General features: G+C 42.0%; 1 protein-coding gene across 1 annotated transcript in view; it reads left to right on the top strand.

The window, feature by feature from the left end:
- BLOC1S5 (biogenesis of lysosomal organelles complex 1 subunit 5) overlaps positions 1 to 9,643 on the top strand; it is a 100,307-nt gene extending 90,664 nt beyond the window's left edge. The window contains exon 5 of the mRNA XM_077269837.1: positions 9,009 to 9,643. Within this exon, the coding sequence (XP_077125952.1) occupies positions 9,009 to 9,185 (177 nt within the window). The 3' untranslated portion in view covers positions 9,186 to 9,643. The remainder of the gene's footprint in view (positions 1 to 9,008) is intronic.
- The last annotated feature ends 6,722 nt before the right edge of the window (positions 9,644 to 16,365 follow it).

Raw genomic sequence — 16,365 nt, 5'->3', positions numbered from 1 at the left:
GATAGAACAGGGCATGTCTGAACACCTTAGTCCTGAGCTCCAGATTACTGTTATGCAGGCCTGCAATGCTGCTTACGTGCAGGCTATGCAGCAGAGTCGGTATTTTCAGCAGACAGTGGGGGCATTTCCAACAGTGCCCACACTGTCACGCTTTACATCAATGCCGACATCTGCTGCATACCACTGCACGGCCACCTCCATTCCAAACACTGCCGGACCGTATTATAGCACCACCACCATGCCCAGTGCAGTGGGTCAGCCCACCGCCACCACCATGACAACTGCTGCTCCTGCTTGGGCCTCCTCCACTGCCACCACCATGCTGCCGCCGCAGGACCCTGGTCTGGCGTTCCCCGCTACCACCACAAGAGTTCCGCCGCAGGACCCTGGTCTGGCGTTCCCCGCTACCACCACAAGAGTTCCGCCGCAGGACCCTGGCCTGGCGTTCCCCGCCACCACAACAAGACTGCCATTGCCGGACCCTGCCCTGGCGTTTCCTGGCACCACCACAAGACTGCCGTTGCCGGACCCTGCCCTGGCGTTTCCTGGCACCACCACAAGACTGCCGTTGCCGGACCCTGCCCTGGCGTTTCCTGGCACCACCACAAGACTGCCGTTGCCGGACCCTGCCCTGGCGTTTCCTGGCACCACCACAAGACTGCCGTTGCCGGACCCTGCCCTGGCGTTTCCTGCCACCACAACAACGAACCCGCGCCAAACAAGGAAGGGGAAAGGCAAAAAAAAGCAAAAAACAATAGCTATCCCTCCCCCCTCACCTCCCAATGTGTCTGTAATGTCTGGTTTGTCTCACCCTTCCAGTGTGTCTCAGCCCTCTCATGTGTCTAGCCCAATCCCGGAATTTCCTGACCCCAGCAGCTTCATAGCGCCTTCTCCTGCCACCCCTATGTCGGCTGCAATAAGCCAGACCTCACAACTGGACACCCCACAATATCGGCACTCAACCCCAAGCAGGCGCAGTTAATTTTTTTGTTTGTGTGTGTTTAATAAACCTGTGTTTTGCCCCAATAAGGTTTGGTTAATTGAGTATTTCGCCGCCGTCACCACACACCATGCGCCAATAACAAATAATGCGTCAAACACTTTTTTGGGGGCCACCTCCAACCTCCAGTACTTACTTAGCAGAACACTGAAGCTTGGTGTGTGTTTGGTTGAGAGATATGAGGTTGCCCCCAAAAATAACACTTGTATTTTCTCCAAAAACAGTTATTTCTGTTTACTCCGTGACTTTTGGTCGCACACAGAAGACAAAATGGTGGTAATACACAGCACAACTATACTCAACAGGTCGTGTCTTATCAGAAACATTATTTATGACCCCTGACCTGCTGATTTTAGAAATGCATTGTATTACCTCCATTTTATCTTATTGGTACATATACATATATTTCACACAAAGTGAAGGAACAATGTACGTCATACATGGCATATCTATACTCACCCGGACAAGTGTCAGGAAAAATGAATTCAAGAGCAATTAGCATCATGAATTCATTAGTTCAGACACCTGACTTGATGACTATAGATCTCTGGTGTAGGCTGCCGTCACACTGTCAGTATTCGCTCTGTATTTTACAGCACTATTTGTAAGCCTAAACCTGGAGTGGAACTATGTGAGGAAAAGTACAATAAACAGATATGCACCACTAAAAGAATTTAACTACCGCTCCTGGTTTTGGCTTACAAATACTGATGTTAAGTACTGGACAAATACTGCGACAATAACGGACATCGTCTATACAGTCTGCGGCAAATAGCTAATGGTGAACCAAGACAGGACTCAATTACGGCAACAACCTAAGCCCAAAAACCCAAAGTGGTTTGTTAAGGAAATAGATAGGAGACATGGTGAAGAAAGTAAATCACAATTATTTTATTGGAAAAAACATTAACATTCCAAACATAAATTTGCAGACCCGAAACCAGCAGTACATTTTACACCATATTGTCCTGCCATGGCACACGTCCAATGTCAGAATCAAAAAACGCTGCAAATTGGTCCCGCATGTGGCCTACTTCAACTGTTGACCGCAGCGGGTGATGACGGTAATCAGGCAAAGGGTTTGCAACAGGTTCATCAAGTTCTATGGTGGATCGCTCCTTAGCCAGAATGAAATTGTGGAGAACCACACAGGCTTTAACCACCTCATCCACTGTCTCCATTTTTAGATTTATTGCAGTTGCTAGAATGCGCCATTTGGACACCATAATCCCAAAGGCACACTCTACTGTTCTGCGTGCCCTGGTTAGTCTGTAGTTATAGATCCGTTTTGTGCGGTTCAAGTCCCGACTTGAATAGGGCTTCAGGAGATTTTCACTCATCTGAAAGGCCTCATCCCCAACCATTACAAATGGCAGCGGTGGGCCTTGAGTGTAGGGGAGTGGTCGTGGCTGTGGGAAATTAAAATTTTTGCCATAAACACGTCGGCCCATATCAGAGGTTTTAAAAGTCTGTGAATCGTTGCCACGGCCAAAAGCACCAATGTCCACAGCAATGAAGCGACAGTCCGCATCGGCTATTGCCATAAGAACTACTGAAAAATATTTTTTGTAGTTGAAGAACTGTGATCCCGTTCTGGCTGGTTTGGTAATCCGGATGTGCTTCCCATCCACCGCACCCAAACAGTTGGGAAAATCACAAACAGTCCAAAATTTGTCAGCAATTTCTTTCCACATGTCCTCCGTGGGTATGGGTATAAATTCCTCACGGAGAATGGTCCATAAAGCCCGGCAGGTTTCAAAAACAATTCCGGACAGCGTGGAAATCCCAAGGCGGAACTGGAAATGAAGGGATGACAAGCTCTCTCCAGTTGCAAGAAATCTGTAGTAAGAATAAATAATTTACAAAATAGGCAAAAAAACATCAGACCTGCAAAAAATTATGGGTAGCTTTTGTTTAGAATTATTACGTACCTTAAGGTAACCAGGAGACGTTCCGCTGGTGGAATGGCTCTACGGAGCTGTGTGTCCTGTCTCCGGATGGCTCCTTGGACACGATCAAGCAAATCCCGGAAAGAGTCTTGTGACATCCTGGTATATTCCGGGAATTTTTCTGGGTTCTCATTGAGCTCACCATACAGGGTGTGATATGCACCACGGCTCTCACGCAGTTCTACAATGGGGTGTTGCCAAAACCGCCTACGCCTTGTCCTTCTTTGTCTTTCCCGGTTTCGGTGTTGCTCCCAAGCAAACGCACATGCCAGAAAAATCTTGATGCTCAGATCCAGTTTGAAGTAATAGCTATCCATGTGAAGATCCATCTTCTCACAGGACACAGGAGCAAAATCTGAAGATTTCAGCTGTCCTAGGGTCTATATATAGATTTCACATAATACACGCCCTCTGTAGTCCCATTGGCTGGTTCTTGCATCTAGATTTTTTCTCTGGTAAATTTTTGCGACATGCGCACAAAAAACGCAAACGCATGGAAAACGCAAGCAAAAGCATGTAAACGCTGCGTTTTAATGACGCATGCGGTAACCGTAAGCGTTTTAAAAACGCTGCGTTTACACGCGTTTTCATGCGTTTTTCGTGTCCTTGCGTTTGCGGATTAAACGCTGCAGATTGAAACGCTAATGTGAAAGTAGCCTAATCAAGTCTCCGAATAAATGCACCTGCTCTGTGATAGTCTCAGGGTTCTGTTTGAAGCACAGAGAGCATCATGAAGACCAAGGAACACAACAGGCAGGTCCGTGATACTGTTGTTCAGAAATTTAAAGCCGGATTTGGATACAAAACTATTTCCAAAACTTTAAACATCCCAAGGAGCACTGTGCAAGCGATTATATTGAAATGGAAGCAGTATCGTACCACTGCAAATCTACCAAGACCCGGCCGTCCCTCTAAACTTTCATCTCAAACAAGGAGAAAGGCAACACAGCTCATCACCCTGAACACACCATCCCCACTGTCAAACGTGGTGGTGGCAGCATCATGGTTTGTGCCTGCTTTTCTTCAGCAGGGACAGGGAAGAGAGTTAAAATTTATGGGAAGATGGATGGAGCCAAATACAAGACCATTCTTGAAGAAAACCTGTTGGAGTCTGCAAAAGACCTGAGACTGGGACGGAGATTTGTCTTCCAACAAGACAATGATCCCAAAAGTAAAGCAAAATCTACAATGGAATGGTTCACAAATAAACGTATCCAGGTGTTAGAATGGCTACGTGAAAGTCCAGACCTCAATCCAATCGAGAATCTCTGGAAAGAGCTGAAAACTGCTGTTCACAAACGATCTCCATCAAACCTCACTGAGCTCGAGCTGTTTGCCAAGGAAGAATAGGCAAGAATTTCAGTCTCTCGATGTACAAAACTGATAGAGAACATACCCCAAGCGACTTGCAGCTGTAATCGCAGCAAAAGGTGGCGCAACAAAGTATTAAGTTAAAGAGAGAGAATAATATTGCACGCCCCACTTTTCAGTTTTTGAAGTTCCACAAAAATGTAAACTAACCAACAAATTTCGTTCAACTTCACAATTGTGTTCCACTTGTTGATTCTTCACCAAAAATTTACATTTGGTATCTTTATGTTTTGAAGCATGATATGTGGGGAAAGGTTGAAAAGTTCCAGGGAGCTGAATACTTCTGCAAGGCACTGTAGAATACCAGCTGCTTGCTTCTTCCCTATCTGTAATGCAGTGGCCGCACAGTCACCAGATCTCAACCCCATTGAGCCGTTGTGGGAGCAGCTTGACCGTATGGTACGCAAAAAGTGCCCATCAAGCCAAGCCAACTTGTGGGAGGGGCTTCTGGAAGCATGGAGTGAAATTTCTCCAGATTGCCTCAGCAAATTAACTGCTAGAATGCCAAAGGTCTGCAATGCTGTAATTGCTGCAAAAGGGAGCATTCTTGCTGTAATTGCTGCAAAGTTTGAAGGAGAAAATTATTGTTATTTTAAATAAAAAATCATTCATTTGGCAACTCATTTGATTAAAGGGAATCTGTCACCTACTTTTTTGTATATAAGCTTCGGCCACCGCTATCAGGGGCTTATCTACAGCATTCTGTAATGCTGTAAATAAGTTAAATAAGCCCCCGATGTAACCTGAAAGATAAGAAAAACAAGTTAGATTATACTCACCTGGGGGCGGTCCGGTCAGGTAGGCGTCGCGGTCCGGGTCCGGCACCTCCCATCTTCATGCGATGACATCCTCTTCCTTCCTGTTGCGGCTCCTGCGCAGGCGTACTTTTATCTGTCCTGTTGAGGGCAGAGCAAAATACTGCAGTGTTCAGGCGCCTGCGCACTTCAGTACTTTGCTCTGCCCCTCAACAGGGCAGATAAAGTATGCCTGTGCAGGAGCCGCGACAGGAAGCAGGGAAGAGGATGTCATCGCATGAAGATGGGAGGTGCCGGACCCGGACCGCAATATCTAGTACTAATCACGGTCTCAGTTTGAACACTGTATATAGTAATAATCACAACCGATAGCTGGACTTCCTAGGATCATCAAATAGCAGTGCAAGGAGGCTTTTTCAGTCCTCACGCCACCGACTGCAATGTCAAGCCTTCATCCCTGAACAGAATCAAAACAGCCAAATGAGAGTCCTCCAAACCAGAGACACCAATGTGTTGAACTTGCATATCCCGTACACATGGGTCTCTCTTTGTTAGTCTTTGAAAATCGGTACTAGTCCACACCAACCAAACCAATTTGTACATTTTGTAGAACTAAACTGTGACGTGTCAATATGGAGTATAAAAATAATTACTACCTGCTTTATATATTTTAGATACTTGACTCTTTGGAAAAGTCTTGACACACAACATTTACTTTACAGCTGTTCAGCTTTTTTCAGCTCGGTTCATTTATTTTGTGACCTTTTTAGGGTCATTATGGAACTGCCAAAGCTGTTTTCCTTAAATGATGGGTATATTTTAATTCTTTAAACTAAGAAGATTAAAACTTGCTTGTTTGTATTAACATCAAGAGCGAGAAACCACTATGACCTATATACTCCCACAAAAAATCAACAGTGGTCTTCAGTCTGTGGTCAAGACTGGGGTGGTGAAAGCCCGCAGAACCTGTCCATACAGTGCACCCTCTGTTTACTGAAAAATAGGGGAAAATGCTTACAAAGGTCACCGTACAAAATAACTGTGGAAAAGGTCTGTGCACTTCGATGCCTCTGCGGTTTTAGAAGCTGTCTGTGACAGTTGTTTTGAAGATCCAACTATGCTAAAGTTGAAAAACTGCTACAAATGACTTTTGCATATCTTAAATTTAGGAAAAATGTCCAATTGAAATGTTTTTATTTTTAGAGTTGTTGCTTTCCTACATGTATGTGGATGTTTTTATCATTTCTATCTAACATATACTGCAATATGTTGTAGGTTTTATTTTGTATACTGATTTACAAGCAAAGCTGTGGAGTTTCTAGAATTGTATCAAATCAGACTTACCGTAATAAATATATTCCATTAATTGGAATTTAGAAAAGCTACAACTCCCCTTTTTATAAAAGTTACAATTTTTCTCTACAGTAAATGTTTTATTATTGGATAATTATGAGAGAGTCAGAACCTTGGTTTACCAACTCCACAGTCCTGTTTACAGTAGACAGTGAATGTAACTGTATGGCATACATGTATGTTGGGACCATATGCTTGTGTATAACAAGAGAAGTTCCCAACACATACAGTATGTAATGAGCTGTTAATAGAGCCTTAAAAATCACCGATGAGCCATGTAGTAGGTGCAGAGGACACCTGTGGCTGAACACAAAAATAAAACGAAGTGCGCTCTGCAGATTGTGTAAATAAACTCCAAATATCATCACCCTACTTTTACTAACTTACCATTAAAATATGTGGACAGAGCAAAAATACTTGCACTCAATGTCCCAAATCAAACACCAAACATCCTCAAATACTTGTTTGCAATGTCACTATGGAACTGGCAGTTTCCATCCTGGGGTCATATTTTGAAGAGTGTGAAAAGGCACTAAAACCTAAAAAAAATGAAATGTTGATTATTAAGGTTTCTTTTCTGTTACAGGAAAAATATATATTTTGTACCATGTTTGCCAATACATAGAAAAATAAATTTAAAAGTGTGTCCTCAGTGGTTGATTAAAAGGTAACAAATGGTATTCTTTCATTGTGTTATCCTAGGCTGATGAAGAGTCACATATCTCTACACAACAGGACATAGGAATAGTGTACTAAGCAAGTGATGTGAAGCAGAACTATCCGTATCGGAAAGGGAGAAACTGTTGTGGCTGCCCTTTTTTTTCCCTTAGTCTCTCAGTAGTCCTCTGACCCAGGTTTTGTGCAGAACGAGTATTGTAGAGATGTACAATTAGTTAATAAGCCAGAGTCCTTTTGGTAACCAGATTTTATTTTTTTTGCGTTTGAGTAGGAGAAAAATGCACGCAATTGGACAGCAACACTTCTTCACTCGTGACTTATAGTTCCATTTAAGATATGGTACATTCTAATACATTCTTCTGGAGGTTACTCCATTGTGTTATGGGAAAAATATATGTATTGCACCAACATTTACTGACACAAATTTTTCTCCCCTTCGCACTTGCCTTACTTACTGCACTATTCCTATGATCTGTTTGTGTTTAATTATGTGACGATTCGGTTTCCATCAGGCAAAGTACAACACAAAAGTGAATAACTGGGAAATGTAAAAAGACTAAAATGGTTATTATTTACAGGTAAGGAGAGTAGTTGGACTGAGCTTCGGTGAGGGCTTCACCCAGGTCACATAATTTTCTCTAAATTTGGCAGCAGCCTCGATTTTATATAGACTAGATCGCCATATGAAACTATAGTATTTATTAGTTGTTTTTTTTTTTTCTTTTCCAATGAGATCTAGAAGATGGATTCTAACATATCAAGCGCATATTAACTGCATTTCTGGAGTACTTCTTCCAGGAAAATGTGGAGACCACAGTTCTTCATCTAAGATTCCAATAAACATCTCCTGTATCAGACACTTGCTGTATGAAGGAGACCAGTCGGAAAGGTGGCTCCCGAGCATCTTCTCCCTGCCCGCTTCCCTGGATTGACAAATCTCGGTCCACAGTGATCTTTAAAGTGTGGTTTTCTCTAAGAGTCAAATGTACCAGGCTTAAGGTACCGTCACATTAAGCGACGCTGCAGCGATATCGACAACGATGCCGATCGCTGCAGCGTCGCTGTGTGGTCGCTGGAGAGCCGTCACACAGACCGCTCTCCAGCGACCAACGATGCCGAAGTCCCCGGGTAACCAGGGTAAACATCGGGTTACTAAGCCCAGGGCCGCGCTTAGTAACCCGATGTTTACCCTGGTTACCAGTGTTAAATGTAAAAAAAAAACAAACACTACATACTTACATTGCCGTGTCTGTCGCGTCCCTCGCCTTCAGCTTCCCTGCACTGTGTAAGCGCCGGCCCTAAAGCACAGCGGTGACGTCACCGCTGTGCTTTGCTTTACGGCCGGCACTGACACATTCAGTGCAGGAAGCTCTGAGCAGCAGCACGGACGCCAGGGGACGTGACAGACATCAGAGGGTGAGTATGTAGTGTGTTTTTTTTTTTTTTACTTTTACAATGGTAACCAGGGTAAATATCGGGTTACTAAGCGCGGTCCTGCGCTTAGTAACCCGATATTTACCCTGGTTACCATTGTAAAACATCGCTGGCATCGTTGCTTTTGCTGTCAAACACAACGATACATGCCGATCTGACGACCAAATAAAGTTCTGGACTTTCAGCAACGACCAGCGATATCACAGCAGGATCCAGGTCGCTGCTGCGTGTCAAACACAACGAGATCGCTATCCAGGACGCTGCAACGTCACGGATCGCTGTCGTTATCGTTGCAAAGTCGTTTAGTGTGAAGGTACCTTAAGTTCTTAAAGCCAGTGCCTGATATGCTGCTCCTGGACTGGGCAACATGTATGAGCTGTCAGATTTTCTTTTTAAGTAGCTCTGATGTATAATTTATGTATAAAACATTTTTAATCGTGGTTTGTTTGTTTTTTTCATTCTTTTTAGAGTGATGCAGCAGAGAAAGTTAGACGTGAGAAACTTCGGGTACAGTGGGAGGCATTCATGAAGGAACAGGAGCAGAGACAATCGGCGATAGACGAGGAGCACAATAAAGCTGTTTTGCGTCTAAAGGCACAATATACACAGATGGACAGAGAACTCTCCAAAATGGCCTCTCTTTAAAAACAACTATGCCCTTCATAAAATATGCCTGTGATCCATAGATGCCTGTTTGCCATTCTGTTACCTATTAGAAAAGCGTGTTGGTAAGATTCCATTACCTCATATGTCAAGTGCCTCATGAAGATCCAGATCTGAGCCCAGATCTAGAACAGAGGGTGTGCTGGAGTTTTATAGATACATAGTATACTTTTCAATGGAAGTTCAGGATAGACATCATGAACAATTCGCTGTTGATCTTACGTTTGTGCTTTTCCCTGGATTAGTGTCACCTTTTGTATTGATTCTGTTTAATGTAAACCATTTTGTACACTGTATTGTACAGACCTCACTGTGGTACTGAGCAATGTCCAGCTCCTTCTTTAACTGAAATACTTCAGCAATAAAATAACGAGGTACAGCAAGAAGTGAGAAATTATACAATAAAGTCCGTTTAAAACCTTTTTGGCAAGTACTGTTAACATGACGCACATTGTCTTTTTTTCCTAAAACCTCCAGAAAGTAGATATTGCTTTACTGCAGGTGTACATGAAGATTGAAAGAAGTGTATAATTCCAACTGCACACTTGGGCCATGTTCACTTGTTGCGTTTTTTGAAGCGGTTTTTATGCAAATTTTCAGCTGTGTTTCACAGTACCAGAACAGTCTGAGATTTCAGAAATCTCATGCAAACACCTTTTTAGGGGTTTTTTTTTCCTGACTCTTGTCTTGGGAGCTTGGTTTTTGCAAAGTTCAAAATGTCACTTTCAGCATTTTTTGCAGCGTTTTTCACTCAGCGAAAGCGATGGGTAGTGCAAATATACTGTAAAAATGCAGGTATCAGGTTTTGCTGTCAAAACCTAATGAAGTTGAATTAAGGCACTAAACTTACATTTTTTTTTTTTTATAAGCATGCACAGGAGACAAGTGTACCCTGATAAAAATGCAGAAAAAAAGCAGCAAAACCTAAGCAAAAAGCACAGCAAAACCTGATTTTTGTAAGCAGCTTAAACTTTGCATAAAAACTGCCGCAAAAACGCAATGTGTGAACATAGCCTTAGCATTTTTTTTTCCTGCAATATGTATGGCAAGTCTTTTGATTTTTTTTATTTCCTCTACGGTAGTCCATGAATAGTGAAGTGGCCACTCACCATTTTCAGTCACTCATCAATGAAATGTGTGTTGGTAAAAATTAGAAATATTTATATAACTTTTGTTGATTACAATGGAGAAAGACAACATAACCACCTTGATTACTGGTTGATAGTGGTCACTAGCCAAGCATATGTGGCAGCTATAACTAATGTTCACCAAACTCCCTGAGGTAAATGTACATCTACAGCATGGGATGCCATGAGACTTAACTTTTAAGGTATAATAAAAATAGACTCAAAACCACACGTAAATATTATCAAACATTTAGCACTCATGACACCCAGTTATATAAAGAAGTACCCACGACAACCGTACAAGTAATAAAAATTGGGAAGATCTCACCCGTGTCTTTGGATATCGCCCGTAGAAGACCACGCTGGAGGAAGAGGAAGGGAAAAAATTCTGTCGCTATTATCCCATGTCTTACCCCATGTGAAGGATTCCTGCCCTAACAAGGGCAGTACCCAAGTGATGCCCTAGTAATAGTGAACCCCAACCATTCCCTACTCTTTTTGACCTTGTTGCATAAGCTTCATCAAGGGAGAATATAACAAGGGGTTAAGTATACAGGTACTTCTCAAAAAATTAGAATTCCATCAAAAAGTTAATTTATTTTAGTTCTTCAATTCAAAACTTATATTATTATATAGTCGTTACAAACAGAGTGATGCATTTTACATGTTTATTTCTGTTAATGTTGATGATTATGGCTAACAGTCAATGAAAACCCAAAAGTCATTATCTCCGTAAATTAGAATGCTTTATAACACCAACTTGAAAAATGATTTTAAAATTTGAAACGTTGGCCTACTGAAATGTATGTTTAGTAAATGCACTAAATACTTAGTCGGGGTTCCTTTTGCATCAATTACTGCATAATAGCGGAGTGGCACTGCTGAGCTGTTCCGGAAGCCCAGGCTGCTTTGATAGCCTTCAGCTTATCTGTATTGTTGCGTCAGGTGTGTCTCATCTTCCTCTTGACAATACCCCATAGAGTATGGGGCTAAGATCAAGTTTGCTGGCCAGTCAAGCACAGTGATACTGTTGTTTTTAAACCAGGTATTGGTACTTTTGTCAATGTGGACAGGTGTCAAGTCCTGCTGGATAATTCAACTTCCATCTCCAAAAAGCTTGTTGGCAGAGGTAAGCATGAAGTGCTCTAAAATTTCCTGGTAGATAGTGGCACTGCCTTTGGTCTTGATAAAATACAGTGGACCTACACCAGCAGATGAAATGGATCCCCAAGCCATCACTGAATGTGGAAGCTTCACAGTAGACCTGAAGCAGCTTGGATTCTGTGCCTCTCCACTCTTCCTCCAGACCCTGGGACCTAGATTTTCAAATGAAATCCTAAAGTTACTTTCATCTGAAAATAACACCTTGGACCACTGAGCATCAGTCCAGTTTTTTGTCTCCTTGGCCCAGGTAAGGTGCTTCTGGCGTTGTCTATTGGTCATGAGTGGCTTGACACAAGGAATTCGACACTTGTAGCCCATGTCCTGGATACGTCTGTGTGTGGTGGTTCTTGAAGCAATGACTCCAGCAGCAGTCCACTCCTTGTGAATTTCCCCCAACTTTTTGAATGGCCTTTTCTTAATCCTTTCAAGGCTGTGGTTATCCTGGTTGCTTGTGCACCTTTTTCTGCCACACTTTTTCCTTCCACTCAACTTTCCATTAATATGCTTGGATACCGCACTCTGTGAACAGCCAGCTTCCTTAGCAATGACCTTTTGTGGCTTACCCTCCTTGTGGAGTGTGGCAATGACTGCCTTCTAGACATCTGTCAAGTCAGCAGTCTTCCCCATGATTGTGGAGCCTACAGAAACAGACTAAGGGAGCTTTTTAAATGCTTAGAAAGCCTTTGCAGGTGTTTTTGTTAATTATTTTAATTTACTGAGATAATGACCTTTGGGTTTTCATTTTCTGTAAGCCATAATTGTCAACATTAACAAAAATAAACACTTGAAGTAGATCACTCTGTTTCTTATGACTCTATATAATATGATATCACTTTTTGTATTGAAGAACTGAAATAAATTAACTTTTTGATAATATTCTAATTTTGTGAGAAGCACCTGTATATGAGAGTTGATTGAGTAGTGCAGAGGCACTGGCTACTCTTAAGGGTTTTGTCGCCTGAAATGTGCTGGATAGCCTCTAAGCTGTGAACTTGAGAAGCTGACAACTTTACAACTCTTAAGAAATTCAACTATTATGTGGATGAAGATGCACGTATGTATGTGGTTAGTCTTGATCTGCACAGTCTTCTTTCATGACATGCATTTTTATGTGTGCGTAATTTTAATTTCATCCACCAAATCTGTATTCCAGCTCTAGACCTGTAATGTCAGACTTAACTATGGTTCCATGTGTATGTCACTCACTGGAAACCGTATTAAGTGATACATTTGAAATAAACAAATTAAATGCAATAATGAAGGCATGTTTGTATGATTTTTGCATTTAAAATGACATTTTAGTCATCCCCCTTCTTCAGGTCGGAAAATATGTAATTGTAATCATTAAAATAATATTAAAATGTTATAAGGGCAACAATGGTAGCCTGTGTCAGTTTATGGCTTTATGTCAAAGCTCCCTTCCTGGCAACATGGTGAAAATGTGATTACAGTGAGTGCAGGAGATGGAATAAATATTTGAGATGTCTTACAATAACACTGAACTGCAGCCAAGCTTCCCTATCCGCTACTGTCGGTCTGTGGAATCATCAATCATCGCAGGGTAGCTGGCCTGAAGAAGGAGTTCGCCATCACTAGAACGTGTTGGAATGCAGGTCACTGCAGCGGAGATTTTTGTACCTGATGCATGGAAAAGGAAAAGAAAGTGGCTATGACTATAGCAGATCATCCCCAAAGATGTGTTACTTGTTGGAAGCTGTACAGTGTGCCTTTCACAGAGTGCCTGAGTTCCATGTCTCCTGCATTAGGGGCGCTAAAGAAGTGAAGCTTATTCCTGCACTAATACACACTTTTATTTTTACAAGAATGTAAGGAGAGTTGATTTGCCTGCCACACCGCTTAAATTACTAGATTCTTAGCATAATTTCTTTAGATGATTGGTATATTCAGCTGCATCCAAATCTAAAATTATTTAAAGCATATCTACAATTTTTCCATAGTATTTCTGCCCAAAATTGAGAAATAAACAATAAAATAAATGATCTTTATTACCTACTGTCAGGACAGGGACAAGGTATTTTGGTGCCCTAGGCAGATGAAGCTGACGGCACCCCCCAACCCTGATGAACTCTCAGCACCCAAGTAAAGGAATGAGTCAGAGACTAAGGTAAAGGTACCACCCCCTTTTCACCAAAAAATACCAGCAAAAGTAATGTACTTTAGGGGTGAGGCTCAACAGAGAGTGCTTTTTCAAAGTTAGATATGGAATCAATCATTGTTGACCATTTACACAAATACAAGCGATAAATGGCATTCATTCCTTACGTCCTATATTTTATCTGTAGGACCCACGGACAGTAATGGAAACTAATGTGACTTAACTATAAAGGGGGGCTTCTTTTCAATTAAAGTGTCCATCATTTGGCAGAAGCCCTAATGGAAACTAAACAGACCCCATTATACATAAAGGGATATGGGGTACATAGGATTGTTTTTAAAGAAGCACTCCCATCAATACGCATTCAGCATGTTACATCAGTATTTTCAGAAGTGACGTGTTTCTATTATACTTTTACTCTGATTGTAGCTTACAAATACTGATGTAAATACTGAATGTGGCCTAAAGGGTATATCCGGGACTTTTTGAAAAGCAAAAAATTTACCTTAGAACTAACAGGCAGGTAGTTGCTACTTACATGCCTATTGTGAATCACACCGTTCTTAGGCTACGTTCACATTAGCGTCTTTGGGCGCAGCGTCATCGACGGATACCGACGCATGCGTCATGCGCCCCTATCTTTAACATGGGCGCATGGACATGCGCCGGTATGCGTTGTATTGGGTGCACCAGACAGGGCGCGGGCGACGCTACATGTTGCATTTTTCCTGCGCCAAATTTCTGGTAAACAACGCATGCAACGCACTTGCGTCGTAAATGCGCCAAAAAAAAAATTACTGTCTATGTACAACGCCTGCGTTGACCCGCGTTGTTCGACGCATGCGCCTTTTGAGTAAAAAACAAGTGATGAAGTGTCTAGACAGTGACAAGACCACCCCATAGATATAAAAAAAGGGTGATTGCATTGTATTTCACTTGCCTGCACGTCTGGAAACAGAGAGTACACGAGACACAGCTCTGCCTTCAAGAGATGTAAGTATATAATTTCTCTGCCCATTTTTTTTTATTCTTTGCAATGTTTGTTGTTTGTTTTTGTTTTTTTATGTGTGTGACATTTTTTTTTTTCTTGCAATTTATGTTGGTTTATTTAATTTTTATTGGGTTGTTCTGCGTTGACCGCATGCGTCAAAAAACGCTGAATTGTGTATTGCGTTTTGGGTTGCGTCGACGACGCTGCGCCCAAAGACGCTAATGTGAATGTAGCCTTACCCAGCACAGAGCTATCTATCACAGACCACTCCTGCCGGCGATTCAGCTGCTTCTGCTGACGTCACGTCTCATCATCTCTTGCCTTGACTACTGCAATCTCCTGCTTTGTGGCCTCCCTTCTAACCCTCTTGAACTCCTCCAATCTATCCTAAATTCTGCTGCCCAACTAATCCACCTGTTTCCCCGTTATTTCCCAGCATCTCCTCTGTCAATCCCTTCACTGGTTTCCCATTGCCTAAAGACTCCGGTTCATAACCCTAACCATGGCATACAAAGCCATCTACAATCTGTCTCAATACACCACGCACGCAACCTCACAAGATCTTCTCTACTCCCCTCTTATCTCCTCTTCCCACAATCACATAATTTCTCAAGTACATCCTCCCTACTCTGGAACTCTACCACAACATATCAGACTCTCATCTACTGTGGTAACCTTTAAAAGGAACCTGGAGAACCACCTCTTCCGAGCCTACAACCTGCTGTGACCCTCGTTCCACCATACCTCTGCACGACCATCTCTGCCCTCACCCACTGTATCCTCACCTATCCCTTACAGACTGTGAGGCCTTGCGGGCAGGGTCCTCTCTCCTCCTGTACCAGTCGGTGACTTGTATTGTCCAAGATTATTCTACTTGGTTTTTTTTTATGTATACCCCTTTCACATGTAAAGCGCCATGGAATAAATGGCGCTATAATAAAAATGACCAACTTACAGATTTGCAATTAACTCCTCATAAAAGTCCAACATGTTGGTTAGACTCGGCTTATCTTTAACCCCTTAGTTAATGAGCCAATTTTTACAATTCTGACCACTGTCAATTTATGAGGTTATAGCTATAATAATAATCTTTATTTTTATATAGCGCTAACATATACTGTAGCGCTTCACAGTTTTGCACACATTATCATCGCTGTCCCCAATGGGGCTCACAATCTAAATTCCCTATTAGTATGTCCTTGGTCTTTGGGAGGAAACCCACGCAAGGACAGGGAGAACATACAAACTCCTTGCAGATGTTGTCCAGGGTGGGGCTTGAACCCAGGACTCCAGCGCTGCAAGGCTGCTGTGCTAACCACTGCGCCACCGTGCTGCTATGGAACACTTTTACAGATTCCACTGATTCTGAAATTGTTTTTTCGTGACATTTTGTACTTCACGTTAGTAGTAAAATTTCGATATGACTTGCGTCTATTTATAAAAAAAAAAAATATGGAAGTTTGGCAAAAAAAATTGAAAATTTAGCAGTTTTCAAACTTTTAATTTTTGTGCCCTTAAATCAGATAGTCATGTCACACAAAAGTTAATAAATAACATTTCCCACATGTCAATTTTACATCAGCACAATTTTGGAAACATAATTTTTTTGTTAGGAAGTTATAAGGGTTAAAAGTTGACCAGCAATTTCTCATTTTTCCAATAAAATTGACAAAACCATTTTTTTAGGGAACACCTCACATTTGAAGTGACTTTAGGGGGTCAGTATGACAGAAAATACCCAAAAGTGACACCATTCTAAAAACT

This window comes from Ranitomeya variabilis, chromosome 6 (genome assembly GCF_051348905.1).
Source record: "Ranitomeya variabilis isolate aRanVar5 chromosome 6, aRanVar5.hap1, whole genome shotgun sequence".
NCBI classification, from domain to species: domain Eukaryota; kingdom Metazoa; phylum Chordata; class Amphibia; order Anura; family Dendrobatidae; genus Ranitomeya; species Ranitomeya variabilis.
This window is presented reverse-complemented; position numbering and strand designations above follow the sequence as displayed.